A 10,639-nucleotide genomic window follows, 5' to 3' on the forward strand; every position below is an offset into this window, starting at 1 on the left:
CCCAGGAGCTGGTCCCTCAGGAGGTTGCTGTTCCACACCTGGCGGCGAGGGGACACAAAGAACGCGGCTGAGCAAGCGCTGCTGTCACGCTCCGCCGGGAAGGGTCACCCCCGATAACCCCTTGGAAAAGCGTGTGTCTAAATTTAGCTAATTGTCTAGAGAGCATGAGGGAGAGTCTGGATTTGCATGCTCATTTACATAGACTATGCAAATAAGGAGAGAAATGCAGCTTTTTGCTTTCTAGGTCAGAGCCTGCCTAGGAGAGGAATAAAAATGACCTTTTTTAGCTCACCAGCAGTAAAACCTACCTGCTGCTCTGCCTGCCTGTGCCCACCTCTGCATCTCCTCAGTGCTAGAGTTTTAGAGCCTGGCCCACAGACTAGGCTGAAGACAAAGCTTTCCTGGACTGCATCATCTCAATACCAGGCTCTACTTCTCCAGTTAGTGCTGAGGTAAACAGTGAGGTCTAGTTCTCACAGGACTAGAATTCAGGGTAGAAAACTTCTTAATAACAGCCTTAGCTTTGGGTTTGTTTCAAACACTGACTCTAGACAGCACTTGGCTTTTCTTTGTCTCTGTTTCATCAGGTACCACATGGGGCAAAAGGAATTCTGTAAATTCCTTCAAAGCCTTGGAATTAAACACTCCTTGGAATGAAATATGCATTGGAATTAAACATTCCTTGGAATGAAAAATGCCTGGTGATCCCCAAGTGCCATCAGCTGGTGTTTGTGGAGCAGAAGCAGCAGCAGAGCTCCAGGCAGAGCCCAGCAAGGGGAGCAGAGGCTCTCACTCTTCTCTCCTGGGTCACACAAAGGAACAGCTGGCCCAGTGAAGCCCAGGGCTGCTGCTGTGCTGCCCTCCCTGCCCTGAGCAGCTGCCCTGTGGCTGTCTCACCTGGATGGTGACAGGACTGTCGATGTCCTTCCTGTAGAAGATCACCTGGGTGTTGAAGACGGGGCTGGTGGTGTCGTGCTGCACCGGGGAGCGCTGGCTCTGGTTCTCACACTTGATGATCACGTAGGGATCTGCTCCTGGAACACAATCAGCAGCACAGCTCTGGGCACACAGAATGGCAGCCGAGAGCTGCCCAGAAACCCAGCAGAGACAATCCCCTCCTGTGCCTGGCAGCACCACAGGACAGGCCACCAGAACATGTCACAGCCATTGCTCCCTGTCCAGGTGAAAATACACACACAGAATCATGGAATGGTTTGGGTTGGGAGGGACCTTAAAGCCCATCCAATTCCCCCCCCTGCCATGGGCAGGGACACCTTCCACTGTCCCAGGCTGCTCCAAGCCCCATTCAGCCTGGCCTTGGACACTTCCAGGGATCCAGGGGCAGCCACAGCTTCTCTGGGCACCCTGTGCCAGGGCCTGCCCACCCTCACAGGGAACAATTTCTCCCTAATATCCAATGTAACCTTCATATGTGACCCCCTGCAACTGTTCAACATTCTAAAAATGCCTTGTTTAGACACTGAGCTTGTTTCTTTCTTATTAAAGTTGATGTTCTCTTTTCTTTACAATGAGGAACAAGATCCATTTTGGAAACACCAAACACATTCAAACAGAATGGCCATTCAATTTTCTAATTAACTTGTAATTAAACAAAGGCAATACCATATTTTTATTTCAACACAACTCTGTCAAATTTCTATTGTTAATGACAGAATTTTTTTTCCCACACCTTGCTACTTCTTAGATACAGATTTTAAATAAGCCCAGGGTATCTGTAAGTCAGGTTCATAAGAGTTTCTAACACACTTCTTTTCACCATCTACTTGAAAATACCACCACAGCCAGAAGACAGCACAATTTAGGCAACTTCAGCTTTTTTACAAACCATACCCAGATGATCTCCCTCAAACTCATCACTCATTTACCAACATGACCAGGTACCAACAGGAACAAACCACATAACAGCTGCATCCAAGGCAGGCACAGGGTTTTCCATATGTTGCTCTGTGGTTACACCTGGCCAGAGCTGTTTCCCTGACAACCCCTCACAGCTCCATGGCAGGTAGCAGGATATTGGCTTTTCTGATGGGCCTTCTGTGTCACTGAACTGTGAATTCAGCTCTGGGGCACGGGGTGGCACCAGGCTGTGTGCCAGGGGTGGAAAAGCTGCCCCCTTTGCAAAGCAATTTGGAAAATGGATCTGGATAAAACGGGGTCTTGCCTGTGACCCCAATGGTGTTAACAGCTTCGTCCGAGGGCAAAGAGCAGAGCAACACCCGATCATTAACAGTAATTAAGAGATAAAGAGCATAAGGAGGGGTGGGGAAAGGGCACAGAGCTAAAGAGGTGACAGGCACATCTGCTGGATGGATGAGGGAACAGTTAATGAGGGGACTGGCTAAGCGAAGGGAAAAGGAAAGAAAATATTTGAAGGAAACATTCAAATTCTCAGCAAGACCTCACAGAGGGAGGTAGAAGGGGGACACAAAATGTTCCTGTAGCCATGATGCTCCAAAATGTTCTGACCCCATGATGGCAGCGCTGGATGGGTCAGTTGTTTTAGGAAAACTGGCTCCAATTCCACAACAAAAGCAAGCAGTGGGAGAGCACATGGGGGATCAGATGTTCTCAGCTATGGGTGGCCCAGTTCTGTGCTTGGTTTATTTACAGGACAAAGAAAAAACACCAAGGTCTGCTAGAGTGGAAAAGCGATGTCCTGGTATTGGCCATGAGGTGGGAATGAAACTGGAGCTGCTGCTCAGGAAACAGCTCTGGCCGTGGAAGGAGGGCTGGGTTCAGCTCTGGGGCACGCAAATGGCTCCAACTCTGCTCTGAACCCCAAAACAGCTCTCCTACCTCAGCCCTGACCATGCTGCTGCCTTGGGAAGTTGTACAAAAGAACAGTGCAAAGGAAAAAGCTGGAATCTGTAAAAGCCAGTCCTCCCTGAAATGCTCTAATGAGGTAAATGTAACACACTACATGAGTCTGTGCCATTCAGCTGCCTCCTGAATATCTTCCATTTAGAAAATACACAGCCCTGACAGAAGAACCTTACCAATCCCCACAATTAGCTCTTCAGGAGGGTCTGGCTACTCCTGCCCATCCTGCCCAGTTATAGACCTGCCCATAACTTGCTGTTGTGCATTCCCATATTCATCTGATCTCTCCACTGGAGCAGGTTTTACAGCAAGATGGAAAAACAAATCCCATAAATCCTCCGTTTGGATAATTTCTGATTGCTTACATATCAACCCAGATCATCTTTAGAGGACTGAAAAGCCAATCTCACTCATCCAGACTCTCTTTCCACTTACCTCCTGATCTGTCTTGTTTCTGCAAACCCTCTGCAGAGTGGACTTTGATTTGGGTGACTCTACGTGGGTAGCCACAAAGAAGACTCCAACACGTCATTTTAGGCCTATCTGCCTTCAGCTCCCTGAAACATCATGGAAAAAGCAACCTAAGCAAAGAATGTCAAGGAAACAATCAATGGTTGTGGAAATCTGTCATTTTTAGAACATGAGAATTGTAGTTTTTCCTCATCTGCCGTTTTCGAATTCTGTGGTGCAGAAATGACAGATGTAAGAAATAAAAATAGAGCGAAGCAAAGTAAAACAAATTTGTGTTATCTTTTGCGTGGAAGCAAAAGTGGTGGAAAAAACCCCCAATTTTAAATAGTGGAAAATACTATCAAATCAAGAAATAAATGCAGTGGGCCTGATTCATGAAGCATTGGTTCTACTCTTGCAGCAGCCACTGCTTTCAGAGGAGATGGCCACAGAAACAACAAAGATCACTGTAGCCACAAGCACAAGTGCCCAGGGTCCTGACCTAGAAGTGGGGGCCACTACAAGAACTGAACTAAAAAAGCCAAAAGACTCAAATGGAATCATCCAAGATGCCCTTAACTAAACATTTCCTGACCATGTGTGATAAAAACGAGAGCAGGCTCCCGGTGCTAAAGTGATTTCAGCATTTATTATAATAAAAGAAAGGCCTGAAGCAGGGGGCCCCGGGCCGAGCAGGAGCGTTCCCATCGAGGATGGAGCAGCGCCGGCGCTGGGGCTGCTCAGCAGCGATGGCCCCGATGTCCCCGATGGAGCAGCACAGATTCAGTGGGTCAGAAGCCCCTTTTGATCCTGTTTTTTGTCCCTTTGGATTGGTTTCTTTTGGATCCTTCATTTGCATGCAGGTTTAAGGCGCTCGATTGGCCCATGACAGTTCTGTCCAGGCTGGCCTGTGGTGCACTGTATTGAGGTGTGTTATGGTACCTTGAGTACCCGATTTCTCATAAATACCCTTTTAACCTCTTTTACAATATAATAACCAAACTAACAGCACATGCTTAACGATCTATCAAGTATTTTACAACAGTTCCTAACCTATTTTTAACAATGCACAAACCTGGATATTCTCAGAGGTGCTCCTCATGTCTACAGGGCCCAGTTCTGGAGCCACATGAGCCTCAGTGAGTTGGAGGACAACCTGGCAAGCCCTTCCCTTACCTGTGGGCTAAGGAGGATCTCCTGCAGCTGTGAGTGGCACCCACCTGAGTTTTGAGGGCACATCTGTGTAGAGCCTGAGGATGAATTTTGTGGGGACACCTGGGATGTAGGTGGTTGGGACCAGGACATAGCGGCCTTGCTGCAGAGTCCTCCTCAGGAACATGCTGCGTGTGTTGGAGTAGGGAGACGTGGCCACTCTCTCCTGCACCGTCAGCTTGTGCAGCCTGTACCTCCTGTTGTCCTCCACCTGCAGCAGGAGAGGGGTTAGGGACAGCAGGGCTAAGGGCAGGGCTCTCCCTGAGCACCACACAGCTTTTCACCCAACAAGGCAAATCCTTTGGCAAGTGTTTTCTCACTGTGGCAGGTGAAAGTTTGGGGCTGGCAAAGACAGGAGCCCACTGAAAGAGATGATGTGATGCTGCTGCAGAGCTTGGAACACTTCCAGAGATGGACACACAGCCCAAAGACTGCACCTGCTCAGACAAGGCTGAGATCCTGTGGAACAGGTTTTACAGAGACTTCTGTGAGCCAGAGAGAAGTTTGATATGAGAATCCATGTTTGATAATAGGATCCATGTTTGATAAGAGGATCCATGTTTGATAAGAGGATCCATGTTTACCCCTGAAAGAATTTTCTACCAAGGTCCTTGACATAGAAACCAAGAAAGAAAGGATAAATAAGAGAAACCTGCAAATGCCTATTCCAATGAGCACTTTGTTTGTCTTTCCTGACCAATGAGTAAAGTGTAAACTGATGAGTTTTGTTAGAATGTATAAAAAGCATGCATGCTATAAAAAAAACCAGTTTGAAGCCTTCTGAAAATGGAGAGTTGCTTTGTATTGTGACCATCTCAACTATGACAAGATCCCTCTGCCTCTCCCTTCTCTAGCCTTTCACAGCAGGCTCCCAATCCAGATGCACACAGCTGGATTTTCCTTGCCCTTTCCTGAATACAAAAGCCACAGAATAACCATGCATGTTTTCTTCTAAGCCTTGAAGTTGTGCTTAACTCTCAACATCCTCCCCAGGGGACTGGTATTGCCAGAGCTCAGTTTAATTCTAAACCTCTCTCTCAAGCAGCTCTAGAGCAAAGGCAGCCCTGCATTCTTTTCTGGCAGCTTTCTTCCCAAGGCCTTTAGTCATGCTAATGAGCCTGGTTTGTTAGAATATATCTAAAATAGAAAAATTATTGATTAGAAATAAAAATAGAGTACTGAAGCTTTTAGTAAGGTGTGATTTTCTTTTTCAAGCCTTTCCAAATTACAGGCATGAACAAGGGAAATTATTCTGCTTTCTGCCACAACACTTTTCAATATATGTGGTTAACAGGTGATTGGCAAATGAGTAGGTGTGATGCAGATGTCAGCAGATCTAACCAACTGTTAAAAATCAGGTTTTTTTAGGGTAGGGCCATAGATTTAATGTAGTCCTAGGAGCTGTAGCAACAGATGACAGGATTACCCCAATCCCCAGTGAAAGAGCAGAAAAATTGCTGTTTCTTTGCTTCCCTCCTCTGAGTTTGAGTGTTTTCATTTTACTCAATTTGCCTTGAGAGTGCAATTAAATTACCTTTTGGGATCCTGTGGTTCCTTTTCCCATATATTCATTTCCTGCTCACCAGTCCAGCTTTTGAAAAGACTTTTTTTTTAAGTGGCAACAGAAAAACTGCAGACTTTTCAGCCTCATTCTCCTGGCTGTATTTGCTGGTGAAATGGAGGCAGAAGAAGGAGAAAAACCCTCCATGTTTTAAGTATTGATATAATTTTGCCTTTCTCTAGAAAGTTTGGGGGTAGGAAAAACACTTAAAATTCTTCTGCAAGGGGCAAAAATCATTTATCTCAAATAAATGAAATTTATTCAAACACAGTTTGAGCTGAACTAAAATCAGTTGAGTTCCCATGGCCTGAGTGCAGTGCCCACAAAAAATTTGAGCACAGGGCCAGACCCCAGGATAATCCTGGTATATTGTCTGAAAGATCCATTTTCAAAGTAGTAACTACCAGAGTGAGTGCCCAGACCCCACAGACAGTAACAGAAGTGGTATATCTGAATTTGCATGTGCTGAGAGAGAGAAGGGCAGGAAGGTGGGAAAGGGAGTAGGAATGGATGAACAGATCACTGATTATCTAGATCCATCTATCTAGAGATAGATCTCTAGCTGCCAAAGACCTCACAGTCAGGGTGAAGCAGGACTGAACAAACTGAACAAGCTCTGCACCAGGAGCACAGCTGGCTGCCTACCTTGAAGATTTCAAAGCCAATTGTGATGTTGTCTCCTTTCCCTTCTTTCTTGTACTTGCGGCGATCCTCCTGCTGTAAGGACACCAGCACTTTGTCCTGGGCCTTCTTAACATCAAAGAGGTACTGGGAGGAGACAGGAGAGAGAAGAGCTGTTGGAATTTTACCCTCAGGAGGCTGAGGGCAAAGCCATCGCCAAGGAAATATGTTGTCTGAAGTTGGAAATAGGGATGTGTGTTCTGTCCCCATCTGTCAGAGCTGGGGCAGTTCTCTGCTGTCCATGGGCAGTTTTTCCTTTATCTCTCCCACAGCCAACCCTCCCTCCAGGAGATCTCTGCTGTCCATGGCCAGTGAGTGTCCCTGCAGGGCTGATCCAATTCCAGCATCCCATGGGGAGATGCTGCGCCCAGGGGAGGAGCCAAGCATTCCTACCTGGATCCAATCTGAGCCTGGAGCAGCACAGCAGCCTTTGCCCCCTGCATTGCCAGAGGAGCAGCTTTCTGCTGCCCTGCATTGCCAGAGGGAGCCCAGGCCCATCTGCAGCAGCCCTGGAGCTGCAGAGGAAAACTCCCCCCTTGTGCAGGATCCCTGCTCCAGCAGCAGCACAGCTGGCACTGCAGGAGGGCTGAGCCCCCATGGGATGGGGCTGTGCCACCTCCCGGACCCACCCTGCTCTGACTCTGGCAGTGGTTTGTTTTGTATTATTGCATTGTTTATTTTATGTCTAATATTTTCTTCCCTAGTAAAGAACTGTTATTCCTATTCCCATATCTTTCCCTGAGAGCCCCTTAATGTCAAAATTATAATAATTCAGAAGGAGGGGGTTTATATTTTCCATTTCAGGGAAGGCTCCTGCCTTCCTTAGCAGACACCTGGCTTTTCAAACCAAGACATATGTGCATACAAAGGAGACAAATGGAAATACATATGGAGGAGGAAGGAGAGCTCTCCATGGAGCAGACATTCCCAGCAATTCACAGCTGGAAAATTAATGCTAATAATAAGGATCTTAAAATCAAAAGTATCAGGTAAATAAAAGGTGTTGGTGAAAATGACAATCTTAGTGATAGGACATGGGGGAATGACCTTAAGGGGAAGCAAGATAGGTTTAGCTTGGATGTTAGGGAAAAATGGTTCCCTGTGAGGGTGGGCAGGCCCTGGCACAGGTGCCCAGAGCAGCTGTGGCTGCCCCTGGATCCCTGGCAGTGCCCAGGGCTGGGTTGGATGGGGCTTGGAGCACCTGGGACAGTGGAAGGTGTCCCTGCCATGGCAGGGGGTGGAATGAGGATTGAGATGAGCTTTAAGGTCGCTGCCAACCCAAACCATTCCATGGCTCTCTGATTCTATGAACTCACATAAAACACAGCCTGGGACAAAGCTACAAAATAACTGGAGTCAGCAGGAGGACACCTCACTTGAAAGCAAAAGACAAAAGATTAAGTTTTATTTAGCTATAAATCAGGAATGAGATTAAAAAAATAAACTAACAGACTCCACATGGGATCTTAGATAGTATTTGATTCTCCTTTTAACTAAACAGTGCCTGTAAATTTCAAACATTTTTATATAGGGCCTGCAAATGAAGGAATCTTTCAAATCTTATTTAAAAGGCACTTTGTTCTGCATCTACTGTTCCTATTTAATGTGAGAATGACAGGAATTTGAATTTTGGACTTCTTAGTTTTCCTGAATATCCAGTAAAAACAGCTAAGAAAGACTTCTGTACCTCTAACACAGAAATATTTTATCCAAACTGTTTACAGTAAACTTGAGTCAACTTGGGTTTAAGACAAATCAAAGGAATTTTTCTCAAGTTTAAGCAGCAGTTCCCATCTTACTGAATCTGACTTGAACAGTTACCTTACTAAAATTCACTACCAGACCAGTTCATAAGTATGAACAAAAGAAGGTCAGACAGGTGTTTCTTTATATCACAAGGAATTTAATTAATTTGTTCATTTAAATTTTGCTTTGTGCATGCAGAGGACAAATCTGAATTGTCAGGACCAGAGGAGGGAAGAGGACATTTTTTACCCCAACTTTGGACAGATGTTGTACTCTCCCATCCTCAAAGACATTTAAATATGAAGAAAGTAAATAGAAACATAAACCTGCAGCAGTGCACAGCTGGGTACCACGTGCACCACATGTTCTGATTTAAGCAGAAATTCCCTGGCAGCGTGGAGAGGAACATCATCATTGGTTCAACTCCTCCCTCCCTTTTCCTTTGACTGCTGCTAAAAACAAATAATTGAGCTTTACTCTGAGGTAGATACTGAGATTGCCTTGGCTACAGAACGATCCACATCCTCTGCCTTGGAGCTCTGCTGAGCAAGGCCCCATCCCAAGCTCTGATTTGTGTTTTTATCACTCACTGCAGCAGAGAAAGCACAGGGCCCTGGGAGAGTCCCAGGGGTTGTAAGAGAACCTAAAAAGTGAGATATAAAATGCAGCAACACCCAGTAAGGCACATGTTAATCCTTGTCCCTGTTGAACCATACACAGGTTACCCCCCCAGGCAGCCCAGGGTGCTCCAAGGCCATGGGTGGGTGGAAGGGCAGCAAGTGGAACCAGGAAGGTTCTCCTGGTCTGGTGACAGCTCTGCAGCTCTGACCTTCTTCTGATGGCACCTCAGCTGTCCCAATGGGTAATGATCTAGAATTCAGCAGGTGACTGCAGAATACACAAATACTTGGCTGAAATTGCCTTATCAAAGGGACTGGAAGTGGCACAATCCTCTCTGCTCAGATAAACCTCACAGGAGCCAGGAGAATGGAGAGATTATCTCTAGATTATGATGGGGCATGCCACAGTAACCTGTAATGGCCCTAAGATAACAGAAATATGTTCCAGCACTGCTGCTAAGAGCCTTTTAATCAACTGGCCCAGAGATAACGCTGGAGTACAGAAGCTTTCCTCTGCACCAGCCATTGCACTCAGCTGGAATTGTGCATTTTGTTCTCTGTGACAGCTAAACGCTTACAAATGAGACCAGACAAGCTCTTGGAACACATCCAGAATCTCACAGGGCAATACCTGAACTACATCACCCCCTGGAAATGAGGCACTGACAGAAGGCAGAGCAGTGAGGAACTGCAGGATGAGCTGGGAAGCTGAGACCTGATGTGAGCAGCAGGGGCTGCACTGCTGCAGCATCCTGCTCTGAAAACACTGGCTGCAGGCAGAAACCTCCCTTGCAAGTGCACAGAAGCAAATGCAAAAATGTCTTTAATTAATCTGGACAGAAAGATCCATTTTCAAAGGAGTAACTCCCAGAGTAAGTGCCCAGACCCCACAGACAGTAACAGAAGTGGTATATCTGAATTTGCATGTGCTGAGAGAGAGAAGGGCAGGAAGGTGGGAAAGGGAGTAGGAATGGATGTACAGATCAACTGAATAGCTTGAAATGACCAGGTAGGATAGACGAGGAAAATTCCATAATGCTGATGAGAGGGTGAGCTTGGGGAAGAGATGAGGTACTTCCAGAATCTGATATTAATGCCAAGGGATACTGACTAAATACAGTGGATCAAGTCCCTGAGCTGTTTAGGGGGTTAAGTGAGTTCTGTCATTAGAAAATCAGACTTGCTGCCTTTCTATAACTGGGGAAATGAAAGAAGTCCAGGCAGGACGTCAGTAATTCTGTTGTGTGTGTGACTCAGCAGCCCCAAGCATGATCAGTCCTAAACAAATATATAAACCCTTCTGAGAAATTGCACCGAAATCATGAAAAATGCAGTACGCAGCACACTCCCAGGGCAATGAGATTTTTGTTTTGTAGTCACTGCCAACTCCTAAACAGGGTGGGTACTTCAGGAGCCCCAGCTAAAGTGGGTACAATTCAATACCTCACTAAACTCCCCACCTGGAGGTTCTGCAGGAAGGTCTCTGTTATCAAATACATCACAAAACACAGGGGTTCCCACCTGGGGG

General features: G+C 46.2%; 1 protein-coding gene across 1 annotated transcript in view; it reads right to left on the reverse strand.

The window, feature by feature from the left end:
* The window catches only part of CAPN6 (calpain 6), a 44,724-nt gene that overhangs the window by 136 nt on the left and 33,949 nt on the right, over positions 1–10,639 (reverse strand). Inside the window, exons 8-13 of the mRNA XM_031056070.1 lie at positions 8,916–8,937; positions 6,710–6,874; positions 4,512–4,714; positions 3,277–3,398; positions 898–1,034; positions 1–38 (exon numbers count right to left, since the gene is read on the reverse strand). The exon at positions 1–38 is cut by the window's left edge and continues 136 nt beyond it. Of these exons, the coding sequence (XP_030911930.1) occupies positions 1–38; positions 898–1,034; positions 3,277–3,398; positions 4,512–4,714; positions 6,710–6,874; positions 8,916–8,937 (687 nt within the window). The remainder of the gene's footprint in view (positions 39–897; positions 1,035–3,276; positions 3,399–4,511; positions 4,715–6,709; positions 6,875–8,915; positions 8,938–10,639) is intronic.

This window comes from Geospiza fortis, unplaced genomic scaffold (assembly GCF_000277835.1).
Source record: "Geospiza fortis unplaced genomic scaffold, GeoFor_1.0 scaffold157, whole genome shotgun sequence".
Classification (NCBI taxonomy): Eukaryota; Metazoa; Chordata; class Aves; order Passeriformes; family Thraupidae; genus Geospiza; species Geospiza fortis.